Raw genomic sequence first — 20,352 nt, forward strand, 5'->3', positions numbered from 1 at the left:
TTTCTCCGCATCTATTGAGATGATCGTATGATTTTTATCTTTTGTTAATGTGGCATATGCCTCTTACAGATATTTGAATTTGCAATCTCTGAGATTTCTATTAACTCTTTAGTATTCAAAAGCTATAATTATATTCAAAATTATGGTAAAATGGAACTTACATTACTATTTGAAAGTTAATAAATTTATTTTAAAATTAATTACTGCAAAAGTTAAGTAATATAAATAGTCAAGAACAAAGCTAACTACCTGTGATATATATATTCTCATCAATCATGATTAAACCAAATCTGTAATGATCAGAATGATAAAAGAAATCAAAGAGATAGAGGATAGAATCTCTCTTTCATGAATTAATTCTGTAGTATAGCCTTTGGCAAGTTACTTAAGCTCTTTACATCCCCATTTCATCTGTATTCTTAAAATACTATCGTCATTATTGAATAAGAACCAAATAATAGATTTCAAATAAAAATGGAAGGGAGAAAAGAGCCCATTTCATAGAGAACTAATGCAAATTATAATATGGAAACCTTCACACTCAGTTACTTAATAAAGACTGACCAGCTCCCAAACCCAGATCATTGTATTTTTTCCCCCTTTTTGGGGGGGGAGTGGTGATGGTGCCTTTCTAGGGAAAATGATGGTATGGCATTTTTAAAGAGTCATCGAAGTGCAATAGGGCTGCTAGATTGTTTCTAGAAAACATTATTTTCTTGTATATATTAGAAAGCATTTTCTAACATACAAGGATTATATAAAGTTATTTAAAACAATTATATAAAATAAATTACATAGAATTATATAATTTTAAAGTATTTAAAACAAGTTAAATTTTAAATTATGTGAAAAAGAATTATATAAAATAATTTCAAATAACTAGTAAGTTCCCCTAACTTATGGGTGGGGGGGTTGTTTTTATAGTCAGAAAAACAACAACCAGGAATCATTGAACTTTAACAAAAAAATGCTTTCAAAACTGTGAGCTCACACCATCTAAGATTGTTTTTTGTTTTGTTTTTTTTTTTAAAGATTTTTTAATTTATTTATTTGAGAGAGAGAGAATGAGAGAGAGCACATGAGAGGGGGGAGGGTCAGAGGGAGAAGCAGACTCCCTGCCGAGCAGGGAGCCCGACGCGGGACTCGATGCGGGACTCGATCCAGGGACTCCAGGATCATGACCTGAGCCGAAGGCAGTCGCTCAACCAACTGAGCCACCCAGGAGCCCTAAGATTGTTTTTAACAAGAAATTTGTCAAAAAATAAAAACTATTTCCTTTAGTTCTTTTGAAAAATATTCCATTTTGAAGATTCCTCAAGTAACTCCATTATAAGAGATGAGACTGATCATTGTAAAGAAACAAAACTTACATTGAAATATTTGTTTTACAGAAATAGAAATACTAGTTTATCTTTAAAATTATATAATATAGTTGGCTTCAAAAACAAAACCAATTACAATAAAGATAGGAATTTTATAGGAGCTGATTAACTTAATTTCCTTCCAGTTACAAGAATGCATTTTTGGGAAGAGTGGTGTGAAGCTCCAAAAAAGAATAACTGTCCACTGTGTCACATTTTTGGTTTTTATATGGTTTCTATAAAACATCGGTCAGATCAGAAACATAGGCCTGTCATGTTATGCATTACAGAAAGTGACAAATAATGCAAGCAGTGACAATTTCTGCTTTTGAAAAACTTAACCTCTAACTGGAAGATAATAACATAAAAGAAATGACTAATAGAAGCAGATAAAGGTGTAATTTGAATTCTTGAAAGAGAAAACAGAGCCCTAAGAATTTAAATAAGAGAAAGCATCATATGTACCATTTCAGCAGCAGTATAGCTTCTCAGGAATATACAGGTGCTCATTACTTAAAATGATCTAGAAAATTTTTCTTAGAATTTATTTATCTATTTAAACATTTAATGAAAGCTAGAGTATGTACCCAGCATTGGTACTACCCTTGAGATACGATGGCAGAGGCTGCCCCTGGTACATTTCATTGTGATTCCCTTCCCTTCCCTTCCCTTCTCTTTTCTTTCTTTTGCCGCACACATTCACATACATAGACAGTTGTTAGCTAGTACAGCTATCTAACATGGTTGGGTTATAAATTCATTCTTGAAGGGTTTGCATCTCTATAAAGCAAGATATAGGTAGTCCTTGCTTTGCACAGCTCTGATTTTCATGAAATCTGCATGAATTTCATTTAACATGGTACTGTGTGGACTGCCTGTTCAGTGGCAAGAACCTAGACAGTGAAGACACACATGTCTGGATTTATCCCACCTTTGGCACTTATCTTTCTGGGTAAGCTATTCAGCTTTCAGATTCAACTTTCTCATCCACTAAGATATGGACAATAATAACACCTCTTTCATAAGGTAGTTGTAAATATTAATAAAATAACCACCATATAAATTTTAATTTCTGTTTCCAAAGCTGAACATACAGTCATTTTGGGGGGAACTATATCTTGTGTTCAGAGGTAAACCCATTCAAAGGAGCTAATGCTGTTGGTTGTATTATTTTAACCAAATCAGTACAGTGAATATTAAGTTATTATAGCAGATTATGTTTTCCAAAGATGGCCACAACAATACCCCTTGCCCGCCACATATTCTTCAAGAACTTGCCATTCCCCATTGAGAGCTGGGGAATTCTCTTGCTGTTGAATATGAGCATGCTTGTGACTCACTTGTAACCAATAGAATGCTCCAGAAGTGCTGTGTCATTTCCTAGGTTTGGTCATAAAATACAGTGTTGCTTCCACCTTGTTTGTGGGAATAGTGGTTTGCTTGGAGCCTTGCAAAGTCTGACCCTGTAGCTGCCATTCTGTGAGGAAGCCAGGCCATGTGGAGGGGCCTCAGGTCTCAGGTGTCAGATTGGCATTCATAACCTTTAAGTCCTTTCAGGCCAATCACCAGACCATCAGATGATTCAGATGGTGCCAACCCCCTGCTATGTAGTCACTCTTGGAGATACACCCCTATCCTTTGAGACTTTTACATTGAGGCCCCAAACTTTGTGGAACAGAGACAAACCATCCTCAGTGTGCCCTTTGTGAATTCCTGGTTCACAGAATCTGTGAGTACAATAAAATGGCTTTTGCTTTATGCCATTAAGTTTGAGGTGGTTTGTTATGTAACCATAATAATTGGAACAGTTATAAAACCTGAAAGATGCATTGTTTCAGTAAGAAACAGATTGCTATTAAAACTCATCAAAGTGGGAACTACCTGATGAATAAATGTTTACTGAGTTTTTCTTTTCATTTCAATGAAAGATAGCTTAACAGATAATTTTATCTAGTAAATAGCATTTCCCTGTGGTTTATTTGTTTTTACTTGACATTAATTCCCTTAAAGAAATATTTGCTTCCAGAAAAGAAATATGCATGTTTAAACAGTTTAAACAGTTTCACTATTGCTTTATGGTAAATTTTACCTGTTTGGCTAATAAAAAATGTCAGTCAATACCCTTAATAAGGATAGTTACCACTAAAATCTGTGTATTTTTTTTTCAAAACACAATAGCCTAATAAAACCTGATAGGAAAAAGGAATGTCTATATTCATCTCTCCAAATTAAAATGTAGTTGTTATCTTTGATACTAATTTAATGTTAATTTTATAAAAATAACCTCATATTAGTATATTTGGCAAAATTAGTTTGAATCCGTATCTTTCCTATCACTTTTTGGGAGACAGTGGTTTCTAAGTTTGTTACCACTGAATAAAATAATACTTTGTTGTACATTTACCAAGGGATTTCACTTATACAGTCATTATTATGATTTTCTAAAATAATATAATTGCAATAATGGTACCTTTTATTAAGATCATTACCTTGGAAAAGGTAATCAGTATTGTAGTAACATTTGGATTGATTATGCTTTAGAGTTTGTATGTGTGTGTTTATAAATATAAAAAACTGCATATATATACACAGTGTTTCTAGAAGAATACGCAAGAAAATGTTAACATTGATTGCTTCTGGGAGTGAACTGGGATATATGAAGGTAATTCTCATCAAAATGAAGTTAAAACTAAAAAAAATGTTATCTATGCGGTGAAAACTGTGTTGTATTCATATTTGTATCGTTAGCACTTAGTGCAGTGTTTTGTACTTGGTAGGCACATAGTTCATATTGTTGAACAAATAGAAGCTTGAGGTTATCTTCTTAATGTATTATTCACCTGATCCATAATATTCATGATCTGATAGATTATATTTTTCACTGAAAGGTAATATTCTTAGTCTTTTCTCGCATAATTTCTCATTTTTCTAAAAAGGCTATTTATATATCTGTATCAGTCTAGGTCCAATCAGAAGACAAACCACATAATGTTAAATTAATAAGTATATATAGATATTCTGACAAGAAACACGAGGTATATGGATCATACAACATACCTTACTATTCATAGAGCATTTTATTATTATTGTTATTATTATTTTTGTTATTTTTTTTAGAGAGAGTGTGCGAACGGAGGGAGAGGGGGAGGGAGAGAGAATCTTAAGCAGACTCCCTGCCTAGCATGGAGCCCAACTCAGGGCTTGATCTTATAACCCTGAGATCAGGACCTGAGCCAAAATCAAGAGTAGGACGCTTAACTGACTGAACCACCCAGGGGTCCCTCATGGAGCATTTTAGTACCGATTACCTGGCACATGTAGCAGGTTTGCACCACAGGAGAAGAAGCCTAAAATTATGACGTTAGAACTTCTGTAGGGTTACTGGCACATCTGTCATCCAAGACACACACACACACACACACACACACATATCCTATCTTTACTCTGGAATTAAATCATTTCCAGGGAAAGGAAGAAGTATCTCTAGGGCTATTGCCCTAAATATAAGCTAAAAGCAAATCTCTGGAAGAAAAGGGGAATTTTTTATGATTCTAGAATGTCTCCAGGAAGGGAGACTTATCTTTATTATAGCTTATCAATTTCCCTTGCTCAGAAGGCCCTAATAGTGCAGGAATGTCAAGAAACCCAAAGAGAATGATCTTCCATTACACAGTAATTTAAACAGGAGACATTTAATATAGAAATTATTAAGCAATAATAGGAGAGTAACTTTAAAGGTAGATAGCAAATCTGAAGGGTAATCTAGGGCTGTGGGAGCTTATCCAAGGAAGGACAGACTTCCTCAGAAGGTGCGTTCTCCTTAAGAGGTAGTTAAGTTCACTGGGTTGCCCAGGCTAGAGGTGGTCCACAGTCACCAGACCTGCAGGAGCAGCAACTCTTTGGAGAGCAAGCAAGCTGAGGTTGATGAGTGGGCCCACAACACTTGGGCATGCAGAGGAAGTTGGGGCTCCACTGCAGAAACTGGGCTAGAGAGGCCCCTTCCTATGGGAACCCAGCATACTTCTTTGTATAATTTGAGCCAGAGTGGCTCTGAACGTCTAGTCCCACAGGGTGTCCAGCATGTACGTGTACCCCCAGGTGCAGGAAGAGTGACCTGGGCTGTGATGCAGACTTGAGTCATCCAGGGCTCTTGTACATAGTCCTGCTGCCTGAGCCGAGAGCTGGAGAAAATATACGGTGAAAGCTACGGCCTGCGGACATGTGGCACTGGAGAAAATTTAGGAAACCTGAGCCAAAAGGAGAGCACCCTCCTCTTCAATGCTATCCATTGTCCTCTATAGACAAATCTTGTATCCTGCCGTTTGGCAAAGGAAAAATACTTAAAGGGCCCAGATTCATTTTTATAGATCAGGCAGTAAGGGTGAATTTCAGCCTAGGAGACAAATAAGTTGATAGCTGACTTAATGTCTCTTCATCCTGTTGCTTTAATTTTATTTATTTCAAATTTATGGTGCATCATAGCTTTAAGTAAGGGTATTGTCATACTTTCTGTTTAATTTTTACCTAAATTCTCTTTTGTTTTATCCTCTCAGTTTTCTTTTTGTTTTCTGTAGCAGTATCCTGGGAAAATATTTATTTTGTGGGTTCATAAATAATAGTTCAAACTGTATCATTTTTTTTTTTTTAGCTTTTTAATACTTATGTTAAACTCACCTGTCACATTTATGATGACTTGTGTAGATACCATTTTTTCTGTTTGGCATTTTATTATCCAGAAAAGTTGGCATTGCCTAAAAATTTATAAATTTCATGTATATTATCTCTTTCTTGTTACTTACTAGGTTACTAAGTGGAACTATGTGCTTTTCAACAATCTTAATGAAATACTTCTTTATAGATCTCCAGCTAAGGAAAGTTCCATTTATGCAGATCTTTTATGTCAGTCTTTAATCTAGTTCTCTGTTCTTACAAAGCATTGTGAAACAGGGTCTTTACTTCTTTCTCCATCTTTATGTTCAATTAGTCACAGCTTTAAGTATGTTCTGGTGAAGAGTCTCGCTCAGGACTACTTGTAAACAAGCCCAAACACTTCTCTTTATCTGTCGTATTTAGCCTTTAAACATTCCCCTACATTTAGCAGAATTTCATCTTACTCAGTTTATGTTATCTGCGCCTTGTCTGGTTTTCTTTCCCTGTTAGGCATATCCTAGAGTCTAGGGCAGAGCTTGGAGGCATGATATCTTTTTAAGTGTCAGGAGCCAAAGCATTGTAGGCAGACACTTAAGTATTATCCTGGAGAAGTAGAAAGTCCCAGCGAAAGTAGTTAAGTCCCAGATCAATGTACTAATCTAAGGGACTAAATGGAGTATGAGAGCCCAGAGATAAATGGGGACTGAGAAATTGGGAACTACAGGATAATATACTATATATACTATATATATATATATATATATATAGTATATATATATATATATATACTATAATAAACTGATAAAACAACGTTGTTCTGTAAGAATCCTGGTGATAGAATATTGATACTGTGAGAACTCAGGTTGGTTTGCAGGCACATGCTAGGTATAAGAAGCTGGAGCAGAGCGAATACATTTCAAGTTGTTATTTTTATGTTTAGAGAGTTTCTCTTCTGTTATGGACTCAATTAGCTTACCTTTACAGAAGTGAAGTTTGAAAGTATATAGTTTCCACTTTACAGCATCTTCTGGAACTCTTGTGTATAGAGATCATTCCAACAGTTTTTTTTTTTTTTTTTCTTAAGAGAGAGTGGGTGCATGTGCTTGAGCTGGGGTGGGGGGCACAGAGGGAGAGGGAGAGAGAGAATTAAGCAGGCTCCACACCCAGCACAGAGCCCGATTCAGGGCTGATCTCACAACCCTGAGATCATGACCTGAGCCAAAATTAAGAGTTGGCCACTTAACCGCCTGAGCCACCCCAGAGCCTCTCCAGCAGTTCTTCACACAGAAGCTGTTTGTAATGACAGACTGTACATTTTCACCAACATCATTCTAGTATAATTCTTAGGTTTCTTTAAATTATTTGACAAATGCGGGGCACCTGGGTGGCTCAGTCATTAGGAGTCTGCCTTTGGCTCAGGTCATGATCCCAGGGTCCTGGAATCGAGCCCCGCGTCAGGCTCCCTGCTCCGCGGGAGGCCTGCTTCTCCCTCTCCCACCCCCCTTCTTGTGTTCCCTCTCTCACTGTCTCTCTGTCAAATAAATAAAATCTTTAAAAAAAAATAAATTCTTTGACAAATGCCACCTAGCTTTGTTGATGTATCTACATTGTTTTCTAAATTGGCTTATCATATTTTGGGTGTTGACCACTATTTGGTATAGTATTTTAAATCTATTAGGGGACTGTTGAGGAAAAGAAATCACCCTCATATTTTTCTTGGTCATTTCTGGGACAAAGAATTAAGCCTGGATCTCAGTATAAATCACTATCTAATTTTTTAAAAAGCCAGTGTATTAACTTATTAGTAATTATATCATGTTATATGCTAAAGCTATATTTGATAGCTATAAAACAGTAAAATAATTCTTGAACTCTTAAGTGAAAAGGTTTGGGGCATTGTGTGAAATAAAATTTTACAAACTAATCTTGCTTTTATCCATGATGGCTTAATATTGTAGTTGTAAAGATCATCTGTCAGACTCTTGACCCTCTAATCAAATGTGACAAGTTAGACTACAGTGTTTCTGGTTCAAACTAAAATAGACTTTAATGCCATTTAAGAATTAATAAATAGGGACTGCTCATAAAGTTTTTATCTGATTTCTGAAATAATTAGAATGAGAAAAAAACTTATAGTGAAATGTCATTGTTTTTAGTGTAGCGCATCTTAATAAAAATATTAATCATGGCAATTTGTACCATAATTTACAATAAAAGATGCAAGTAACTCAGTAAGGTAGATTTTCAGGATTTGGTAAGTTTCCACTATAGAGGGCAGTGTGAGTATCTTAGAAGTTCCTATTCTACAAGAATTTCCCATCTGACAGTAGAAATAAGCTAAAAGAGTTTTATGAACTTAAGACAATAAAACTAGCAAAATGAAAAATACAGAAAAGGTGAAACCAAGGTCACACTAACATTGAAGGGGTAGAGAGAGAAGAAGAAGACCGAGAACAAATGTTCAGAGACTGGTGTTATGAAATCAGTAGAAAGTGTACCAAAAAAGAAAGAGTCTATTGCTGCAAAGATACTGAATAAGAGGATTGAGACAAATCCATTGGATTTGTCAAGATATCATTTAAGATATTTGCCATAGTAATTTTGATAGAGTTTAAGAAGAATTGGTTAGGTTGTGGTTTTAAGAGCGATAAAGTGGTTAGAAGTAGGAGATGCAGAATTAATGACAAAGTCAACTTTGCTTAACTCTTTGAAAATGGTATATTTTCTTTCACAAGACAAGCTAGACCATCTGCTGTCATATAGGAAAGAAATTATTCTTTTAAGAAAAAAATTTATTTTGGTTATTAACACTTCTTAGTAGTAGAACCTCCCATGAAAATTATCATTCTTGACTTACTGTCCCCCACCACCAACCAGAAGCTGAGAAATTTTCCATTAAAACAGTTTCAATGTCTTAATGGTAAGAATTCACTGCTGAGATGTACTGTCATGGTTTGAGGGAGTCTAGAAATAGTATCCTCTGTTCCTTATCCAAGTTCAGAATCACTGGAGACCTAAGCAAATGAGTTCTCTGATGGAATTCAAAATAACTGCTTAAAAATTGGTGAAGGAAAGGGCTTATTTATATAGTCACAAAGGAACTGCTAATACTTTATGGCTGAATTAGATATATTTGCTAATCTTGTCAATGGACAAGATGTGTAGCTGGACAGCCAAAGGTATGGAAGAACAGGAAGTTCTTGCCCTTCTAAAAGATCAGGAACCCAGAAGGGACTGAGTTATGCATAGCCAGTTCTTCTTTCTCAATTTATTAGTCAGATACATTACTCCGTTCCAAGAGAGAGAATGGAGATGGTGGTGGGCAATTGCCAAGGGAGGAGGCGGAAGTGACCAGAAGTGTACTATAGTGGAAATTTCTCCATAAGGAAGCTTGAGGCCAGTGGTAAAGGGGTTCTCACCCCAATCATTTTATTCTCCAATATGCTCTTTTAAAATTGAGGTACAGGGGCACCTGGGTGGCTCAGTCGTTAAGCATCTGCCTTTGGCTCAGGTCATGATCCCAGGGTCCTGGGATCGAGTCCCACATTGGGCTCCCTGCTCCGCGGGAAGCCTGCTTCTCCCTCTCCCACTCCCCCTGCTTGTGTTCCCTCTCTCGCCGTCTCTCTCTGTCAAATAAATAAATAAAATAAAATTGAGGTACAATTCACATAAGCTAAAATGCACAGATTTTATTTTATTTTATTTTTTAAGATTTCATTTATTTATTTGACAGAGAGACGGCGAGAGAGGGAACACAAGCAGGGGGAGTGGGAGAGGGAGAAGCAGGCTTCCCGAGGAGCAGGGAGCCCAATGTGGGACTCGATCCCAGGACCCTGGGATCATGACCTGAGCCAAAGGCAGATGCTTAACGACTGAGCCACCCAGGCGCCCCTAAAATGCACAGATTTTAAATGGTCAGTTTGATGAACTTTGGAAAATGTACTATATATTCATGTAATCAGTATTCTAATCAGGATATGAAACATTCTAACACTTTATTTCTTTCAGTGCTAACCTGTTCATTCATTTAAAATGCTTAAAATCATAATAAATTTGTAGTAATTCTGTTTGACAGCTTTGGTTGTCTCTGGATGTAGAATTTAATGAACTTCCCTAAGAAGATCTCGCATCATTAATAGGCATGTAATTATTCCCATGGAGAGACTGAATGCTTTTTTACTAATAAGAAATCTTTTTAAAATGGGATAATCTATGTAGTTTTTAGCTATATATTTTATATTCTTAAATACTTAAACTGTCTTCATTGATCTCTTCGTATCTTAAAATGTAAGACACTGTATTTATACTTTAAATTATATGGAGTACATAGTAGGTGCTTAACAGGTCACATTTACCTTCCCTTTGCTATTGGCACACTTTGGCTCTTAAGTGTGTGATACAAAGGATGGTAACTAGACAGCTTTGTGCAAAGAAGGAACTCATTCCTTCGTTCACTCAGTTAATTTAACAAATATTTACTGGACTCCATGCAATGACTGTAATTAACAAGATGCCCCATAAAATATAGTGGGGGAGGTATATTAACAATTAAATAAAAAATATAATTAAAAGTTGTGAATAGTGCTATGAAGGATGTATACAGTGAAAATGATCCTGGGGGGTTAAGGAAGAGGAGACTTAGATAAAATGGGCAAAGATGGCCTCTGGACTGGTAACATCCATACTGAGACTCGATCAGAAGGGGATGTCAGGTAAGGCACTTTGGGGATGGGATGAAGGGAAGGAAAGAATTTAAAAAGACCCAGATGCCAATATAGGTAGTACTAAATGAGTCTTAACTGCTTTTTATTACTTGTTGACTGATAGTTTTGATGGATTGCTGTAATTTGACTAACATAAGTCTTATTTTTTTCCCCAGTGTTGGGATAATTACATTTATTACTTTTAATAATACGAACTTAGATATTATACATTATTCATACTTTATTTCAGGAAAATAAACTTAATATGCACTTAAGTTTGAATAAGAATATCTGAGTTATAATGCCCTACAACTTCCGTGACTCCAGGATCATGACCTGAGCCGAAGGCAGTTGCTCAACAACTGAGCCACCCAGGCACTCCTATAACTTCTTTTTACTTATCGAAGAGATACATACAAATATACTTTTTCTTTTTTTTTTTTAATTTTTTAAAAGATTATTTATTTATTTATTTGAGAGAGAGAGAATGAGAGAGAACACATGAGAGGGGGGAGGGTCAGAGGGAGAAGCAGACTCCCTGCCGAGCAGGGAGCCCGATGCGGGACTTGATCCAGGGACTCCAGGATCATGACCTGAGCCGAAGGCAGTCGCTTAACCAACTGAGCCACCCAGGCGCCCCAAATATACTTTTTCTTTAGAATAAAAATCAATTTCTCAAAACTGCTTATTAGTTCTTCTTAAGAAAATAAATATTAAACTTGGATGAGAATGATAACCTGGGATTTTTTTATAAAGTATAGGTTTAGGTTTACTAGATTAGTCAGGTTGTACTACATGTCCCTAGAGCATTTTAGTATTATTTGATGTAAAATTTTAAGTCTCCTTTTTCTTGGGTTGGCATGGAAAGTAATTATCTCTCACTTTATAATAGGGGATTTCATCATATTTTTAGAATTGTCATGACCTGGCAATGTACAGAAGTCTATTAAAATGTAAGGTGTCTATAAGCTCAATACTATTTGCATAATACTATCAAGACATTATTTGTCTTTTTCACTTTGTTGACATTTGCCTTAACAATGATACAAAAGCAATTGTGGGTAAAAAACTGAAAGTGCTTTAGTATGTGTGAATCAGAGCTGTAGTAGTACTAAATTGTACTAGTAGTATTCTTCACCGTAACATACTTGAAATAGAAAAAAATACCAGTTTCACTTAAGAATGCCCATGATGGGGGCGCCTGGATGGCTCAGTTGTTAAGCGTCTCCCTTTGGCTCAGGTCGTGATCCCAGGGTCCTGGGATCGAGCCCCGCATCGGGCTCCCTGCTCGGCGGGAAGCCTGCTTCTCCCTCTCCCACTCCTCCTGCTTGTGTTCCCTTTCTCTTGCTGTGTCTCTCTCTGTCAAATAAATAAATAAAATCTTTAAAAAAAAAAAAAAAAAGAATGCCCATGATGAAGCAAAAAAAAAAATTTTTAAAAATCTCAATATCTGTGTACACATTTTAAAAATATTCTTTGTAATGAGATGGGAGGTACATATAAAACACTTCAGTTGCATTACAAAGTCTGATGCCTGTTTGGAATAAAAGCACTTGTGCAGTTGTTTATGAGCTGACCAACGTACTTTTTTTTCATGGAAAAACATTTTTTATTTGAAAGAACTGACAAACTGGTTTTTCATATTTGGCAGATATTTTCTCATAAATGAATGAAGTTAATTTATCATTTAAGGAAAACAACTGACAATATTTATTGCTGGTAATAAAATTGACGTTTGTAAGAGAAAATTAGAATTTTGGGAAACTTGTATGCCTTCAGCTTGAAATTTCCCCAGTACTTATGAGAGTCTTTTAGTAAGATTAGTGGGTGATACTAACGAATGTTATATTTTGAAATAGGACAATGAAATATGTCAGTATTTGGAAGATAGGCATAAATCCATGACCTAATTTCTTTTAATGACCAGGGCATTGATGATAAATATCTTATATCCATGAAAGATTCAAAGTGTAAGAGATCAGTGGATATGAATGTGAGAGTTGGAAGCATTTATTAATATTGTTTCAGATTTCTTATGGCAACCAACCTTCAAAAAACTACCACTTGTCAAGTTTTGGTATGGCGTCAAAGAATATCCACAGTTATCTGAAAAGGCTATTAAAATACTCTCCTGTTTTTCAACTATGTGTGTAAGGCTGAATTTTCTTCATCTACTTAACCCAAACAACAAATTATAGAAGACTGAATACAGAAGCAGATAGGAAAATCCAGTTATTTTCTATTAAGGCAGACATTATGGAGATTTGTAAAAATGTAGAAAAATACTATTTTTAATGAGTTTTTTGTTTTTGGAATATATTATTTTTAAATATTACTGTTAACAAATAATTTTATAACTGTTAGGGTCAAGTGAATTACCAAAATGAATCTTAAAAATTCTGTTTTAATTTTTAGTTTTTAAATGTCAATAGAAATAATTGATGTAAATAAAAGCCCTGAATTTTTAATATGTAAAGAAATTTTGACAATCTGTGGAATAGGGGAATCCATATATAACTTAGGACGAGAGCACGGCTTTATAATCCAAAATGTACATGTTAAGGCTTATAGCAGTATTTTGATTTGAAGGGTTTTTCAAATGGCAGTGTTGAAGTAGGTTTTATAATCATCAGCTTTGTATTATTTTAAGTCATATTATTTTGAAACTTTTCTAAACCTTCATTTTCATTTTATGTCTTTAAAATGCAGCAGAGGAAGCCAAAAATGAAACAAAATATTATTTGCAAAGCAATGTAATTTTTTGGGGACATTCAGTTTTTTTTTCAATTAATCATGGCTGGTTTCCTAAACAAGCTAAATATGGTGTAAGAATCCTGAATCCTGAAAAAGATGTTCTGTGACAATCTGTATTATTCCTGAATATTCCTGGTATCTCACGTATACAGAATGAATATTTAATATCTGAGTTAAATGGATACATTTTATTTAAAAAATTTGTAATGGTACAGGCCATTGCCATTTTGTAATGTATGTGGAAGTTAATTCACAGTAATGCCTGTTAGTGTTAACCATCATGAAACATGATGATCATATGTTAGAGTTCTTATTTCTCTTCTTTCTATAAACAGATAATCTCAGTGATACCTTGAAGAAGTTGAAGTTAACAGCTGTTGACAGAACTGAGGATAGTTTAGAAGGATGTTTGGATTGTCTACTTCAAGCGTTGGCTCAAAATAGTAAGTTTCATTATGTTTCAAATGCCAAACAAAAAAATTAAATCAGCAGTCATTCAGAAATTGGTATGTAGTTTAGCACATAACTTGCATTCCCATAACTTGAATTCTTTTGAATCCTATCCCAGAATACTGAGGTTGTTTTACATGCTCCACCCTCCCACCCCACCTGCCCACCCTGGAGGTACTGAAAGCCAAGTTGATAGGCAGAAGAAAGGAGGAATTGATTGGTGGTGATGGCATTAATTCCAGCCCCAGAGAGAGGCCATTCTTTCATTCCTAACAGATAAGCACCATAGTTGTTTTCCTTCTTAACACCTACATTTGTTCTTTGAAAAAGACTGCGTGTGTGTATATGTGGGGAGACTGTGGAGGAGAAACAGAGGGGAGCTTAAAACACCTCGAATTTTTTTCTGAGATCTTATGGTCACCGTTTTAATAATTTCACTTTAAAGTAATGTTTATGAAATATAAATAATGCTTGTGCTTAGATTTAATTGGAAAGAGCCATAAGCAGTCATTCAGAAATCCCTTAAAACTGAGGTAAGACTTGATCTTTGATGCTGTGGTGAATAATGCTTGTGATAAAAATTATACAGCTCAGAAAAAAAATTATACAACTCTTCACTGGCTAACACACTGGATTGTTGCATTTGATCCATCATATTTCCATTCATTAATTTTTGTATTATCACAGAGAATAGACGGGTACAGAATGATTTTTATCTGTTCCCTTGGTTCTGCTTTGTTGTGCTATGGTTTGTGCTGTACTTGTTTTTAATTGTACCATTATCTTATTCTGGGATTAATTATGTAGCTGACAAAGAATTTAGGAGAAAGTATATATTGTTAGAGTTTTAATTTCAAGCACTCAGATGTGTGTGTTATTTCTTTTTTATTTTATTTTTCATTTCTTAGTGAACTGTGCTTAGAAAATATAAAATAATTGAATGTGGTACTCTTCATCAAAAAGCACATTTTAAAACTAGCTTGGAAAATTCTTTTTCAGTAATTCTCTTTGCTTTTGAGATTGTAACTCTGTCAAGTTCAATCTTAGAGATGACAGAGGTTTGAAACAAGGAGTTCAGTAAGAGCATCTGAATAAGGTTCACCATGGTAAAGAGAAAGAACAGGAAAGGAGAGTGTCTAAGGCTGTACTGTCCATTGTAGTAGATGTATGTGACTGTTTAAATTTAATAATTTAATTTAATTTAAATGTGAGCCCTTAGTCTTACTTTTCAATAGCCATATTTGGCTAGTAACTGCCTTCTTGAGGATCACAGATATTAAGTCATTTCCATGATCACAGAAAGTTCTTTTGTATAGCATGGGTCTAGAAGACTAGAAAGAACCATGTGATGACCTGAGTTTTATATGCCTGTATAGACAGATTTACATAATCATGTAATTAGTCTAAATTGAATATCTCAAGTTCATTTTTTTGGAAGAGTTGTTTTATTATACTCTTCTTTTGTTTTTAATGGCCTGGTTTTTTCTTTGTTAGAAAAAAGAATTTTCTAAATGGACCATTTCTTCAGAAACTGAAGGATATGAAGGCAGTGTTCTTGGTTATATGTCGAGGGTTGCTCAGCCCTCTCTTGGAAAGACTGATAGAGAACTGAAGTTGAAGAAAAGAAATGAAAAAAGGAAGCCAAAGTTTATAACTTTTTAAAGAATAGATTTAAGAAATAGAAGTATATAACTGTTGGATTAAATTTCAGATCCATTACAGACTTACTCATTGAACCTATTTATTGAAAATAGCCTTGAAATGTATATTATAAAGTGTTAAGGCCAAATAGCCACAAGGTGTCAATAAAAACAACAAACTCTACCAATTGAACTATTGACTCCCCAAGAAGGGAGCAAAAGGAATATGTCTTTTTAAGAATCCGTAACAAAATTCAAGTGTCCTCATATCTAAGACTATTGACACAAAAGAATTTGACACAGGAAGAGGAAGTTCATGCAGATGTTCAATGTTTAACTTAAGAATGATTATCTGTCATTGACTGAGTGCTTATTATGTACTCAGCACCGGAGTTGGGGATATATCTGTTATCTAATTTAAACTTTCCTTTAGTCCCATGAAGAGGTGTTATCATCACCGTGTAAAGGAAAAAGAAACAGACACTATAAGGTTACTTGCCTGGCTCTGGCAGAGTCTAGATTTGGATTTGAACTGTTAGTCTATAAAATAAAAAATTACATTCTGAGTAAAGTGTGGCTTTTCGCTGAGTTTGTAAGATGTGAAAATGTTTCCAAAAGATAGGTTTTAATATTGTGTCTTAAATTTTTGCTTTTTCTTTAAAATAGTCTCAAATTATATTATTAAAGATGAGAATGATATATAAACCTTTTTTCTTGAATTAGACTTATCTTATAGATATTTTATTGATACATTTTTTAAAAATTAGCACATGGCTTTTAAACAAAAGTAAAAAAAAAAAATACTAGTAAGATGTTTATTTTCTACAGTTGTTCTTCCTTGAAGTGATTGATCCATTGCTACTTTTACCCTCTTAAAGGTAAAATTATAAAACATTTAACTTAAGTAAATCTGTACTGGCTTTTTTTTGCAGAGACCTTCTAGTGTCATAATTCTTCCTTAGTATCGGGTGTTTTAGCTAAAAATATCACTGCTTGTACCAGAATTGAACCTGATCAAGAAACAATGATTTCTCCATTCTGTACAAGTATAAAATGGTAATGTGTGTAATAGAAATCTAAACTTAAAATTTTATTTTACAATCTACTAACCTGTCATTGGAAAGGACAAATCTGAGAGGAAAGAAATTATGCTTTTTAAAATTTTTACACTGGAAATTTAGTATATTTGAATTATACATAAAAAATTACCATAATCTGAAATTGATGTATGACTTCAGAGTGGTTTTCTTTCTTAAATTTTTTTTGAGTAACATTAAATATAGTATATATGTCAGAATCTTAAGAGACAAGTGTTAGATAATTTTAATACTTACTAGGTTTTATGGAAAACATTTTGCTTAAGCATTTTGTGTAAATCTCTGATCTAAATAATAGAAGCATTCATTCATTCATATAAATACTTTAGATCTCAGTTTTAAAATGTTTTTAGTAAATATTTGAAAGCTACCCTCTAAGAAATCAGATTCTGTTCACTCTTACCTCTTTTGATTCAGAGCATAGAAGATTCTCTGTAAATGCTTATTATAGTATGGTTACTCTGTTCCATGCTTATTTGAAAATTTAAAACAATAGGCTGTGTTTTTATCCCTAAACATTAGGACAGGAATTGTCATTAGAGAATATGACATCTAAATCCCCTTGTAAGGCAAACTACTAGCATAAATCAAAAGCCCACAGACAAGAAAAATTAACAGTCCATTCATAATAAAAAATTCTATTCCATTATAAGAGCATGGGGACCATGTTCTGTTGCTGAGGGAACCACAAAACAATGCCAGCATGATCACCAACACAGCTTTCAATTCTTGTCCTAAAGGATTAAGCTGTTTTCCTCTGTCTCATTGCCTCATGTACCTTTGTGCTCTAACTTTTTTTAATTAATAGCTTAATGACAATTCCTATTTCCTACAAGAGTCCCAGAATTGTTTATTTTCTGTAGAACAACCCAGTTTACTTTAAAGAAAAAAGTATTTAGTCTCTAGTCCACACTCCTAACGCAATATCAATTCTTACGTTCTTTCTTAGCCTTTGTTCTTTTTTTTATTCATTATATTGATTTTTGGCTCCCTTCTGAAGCTATAATCCTAAACACACCAGATTATGTATAGAAGACGCTAATGTAGATTACTCTATGAATCTTCTCTAACAGAACCTACTGTTGTCATTTGCTTTTAGTCTGTTTTGTGCCTTCAGTATTTCTGAATTGACTTACTTTTGAATACCCAAATTATTTCTTAAGTAAGGGACTTTGAAACTTGTTATCAACTGTTTTTGTTTTCTTTTTTTTTTAAGATTTTATTTATTTATTTGACACAGATACACAGCGAAAGAGGGAACACAAGCAGGGGGAGTGGGAGAGGGAGAAGCAGGCTTCCCGCAGAGCAGAGGGCCTGATGCGGGGCTCGATCCCAGGACCCTGGGACCATGACCTGAGCCGAAGGCAGACGCTCAATGATTGAGCCACCCAGGCGCCCCTATCAACTGTTTGTCAATAGCCATATTAAATCTGAAATCACTGGACATGAAAGATTACTGCTGTTTTAGTGGAAACAAAAAATTATTTTACTTCTTTCATGGTAATATCTTGATTTTACTTTTTACCCTAAGTTATCAAATGCACCATAGAAGTGATATATTTCTTTTGCAAGCTGAATTCATTATGTTTTAACCTCCTTTATGTATTTTTCCATCGTGTGACTCTTCTAGTTATTGTGTCCATTGTCCATGAGAGCTTATTAGTGGTGCTAATCATAAATTATCAAAAGTTCAGTTTTTACTAAGTAAAGATAGTGTTTGTAGAATAGAGGAGACTAAAGTAGAGAAAATGGTCAACTAAAAAGCCATTGACAATTCTTGAGTAATTGAGAATCCTGGATTGCCATTGAATAATGGCAGCTACCTAAATCTCAGTTTCTCCACACATTCTCTAAAAACTTATACAGATCATCAAAGAGATAAAGTAAAACCAATTAACATAACCTACCCCTTAAGCATAACTAGAAGACAGACTCTAAGACCTTCAAATTATTAGGGAGAGAAATAAATATCAAAATGTAGCCTACTTAGCGTCAGAGCCCGTGATAGAATTCATTGAGACTGCAGAAACTACATGGAAAAGACGAGAGGAAAGTTGGTTGAACCAGGAGCCCAAGTGTACATAGTTAATAAAATTGCCTTAAGAAAAAGTCCTAGCATGGAAAATACTAAGATATGGTCTTAGATTGCAGATGATAAACATACAAATTGCTATAGTGAATAAAGCAAAATATAAGAACCAACATTTTAGCTATTAAAAGTTTTCTTCCTAAACCAACCATAAAGCAGTTATCAGTAACAGAACACCACAACCTAAATTAAATATCTTTAAGCCTTTGCATATATGAAAAGAAAAAAAATCCTCAAGTAAGAGTTTCAGATACTTGAAACAGAAGTGGATAAATACCAGGGTGATGTAAAAGAAGAGTTGACTAGAAGAAGTTGAAGAAAAAGAATCATTTTAGAAATTAAAACTAGATTATGAGACAACAGGAAAGAATAGAGGTTACTGAAAATTTATTATGGAGCATTGAGGAAAACAGGCAAAAGAATGAAGACAAAATAAAGGATCAGAGAGAAAATGATTGATGTGTAAGATAGGGAAAAGATCCAGTATACACACAATTGGAGCCCTAAAGGAGAAAAACAAAACAATGAAACAGAGCTAATATTTAAAACTAAGAACTTTTCTGAAGAAAAGAAAGACCAGAATCTTACATGATGTGAAAGAGGCAGCCATGTACTTGCAAAAATTGACCTGTAATGGGCAACTCAGAGACTTAGTCTAGTAAAACTCTTGCTTATGCATTTATTTGTGTCTAAGTGAAAAACAGAAGAACAGCTTTTTCTTTCACAAATAAATTCATCACTTGGTGACAATAAAAAAAAGTAAAAATAAGTACAAAGGAAAAATCCTTAGGGTCTCCATTCAAAAAGATGAAGTTATTTTAAAAAGGAAAGAAGATCAGATTGGCATCAGACTTCTCAGTGGCAATATACAAAGCAATTCAATAATGGAACAGTATTTTTTAAAAAATCAAGAAATAGGAATTTTATACTGAGCCAGCCTGCTCGGTATCAAGGCTATAAAAAAACATTAAACATGGAAAAACCCAGGGAACACTATACTCATTAGTCTTCCACAGAAATCTTCTAAACTCATGCTGTCCAGTATTCATGATCTGACATGGCTATTGAACATTTGAAGTGAGGCTAGTCTGAATTTAGGCACACTGTAGATTTCAGGGACTTAGTACCAAAAAATATATAAACTATCTCATTAACAGTTTTGAAAAATATTGATTACATATTGAATCTCATTTTTAAAATTTTATAAGATATTTACAAATACTTGATTTCTATTACAGCTATATAGGCCATTGTTTCTTGAATGTGGGTTGTGGCTGATTGAAGTAGGTTTAAGAGTTGGGCCACCCAGTATAATATGATGGAAAATGCATGTCATCAATAAAATCCAATTGGGTAATTCAATGTAGGAAAGGACATTTAAAAGAAGACATTTAAAATAGTGAACTTAAGTTCATTGTTCAAGGGTTAGATTCTAAGGAAGAGAAAGCATATAGGTCCCAAGATATGTTCTGTGCATTTAGTCAAGCGCAGAAAGAGAACAGTGTATATCCAAATATATTGGTATTCAGGAGTTGTAGAAAGGGATCGTGGAAAGGCTTGAATCTGATTGGAAGAATGAGAAGGACCATCTTGAAATCTGTCACAGGC

General features: G+C 34.4%; 1 protein-coding gene across 5 annotated transcripts in view; it reads left to right on the top strand.

Moving 5' to 3' along the window:
* Nucleotides 1-20,352, top strand: part of RAP1GDS1 (Rap1 GTPase-GDP dissociation stimulator 1) — a 157,441-nt gene that overhangs the window by 14,192 nt on the left and 122,897 nt on the right. For all 5 annotated transcript variants that reach the window (XR_008506558.2, XM_045880717.3, XM_045880720.3 and 2 more), the window contains exon 2: nt 13,804-13,911. Coding sequence is in view for 4 of the 5 variants with exons in the window: in XM_045880717.3 (XP_045736673.1) it covers nt 13,804-13,911 (108 nt within the window). In the remaining variant the exon portion in view is untranslated. The remainder of the gene's footprint in view (nt 1-13,803; nt 13,912-20,352) is intronic.

Source organism: Mirounga angustirostris, unplaced genomic scaffold (assembly GCF_029215605.1).
Source record: "Mirounga angustirostris isolate CCGP_5_RB_7025 unplaced genomic scaffold, mMirAng1.0.hap1 SCAF_2, whole genome shotgun sequence".
NCBI lineage: Eukaryota > Metazoa > Chordata > Mammalia > Carnivora > Phocidae > Mirounga > Mirounga angustirostris.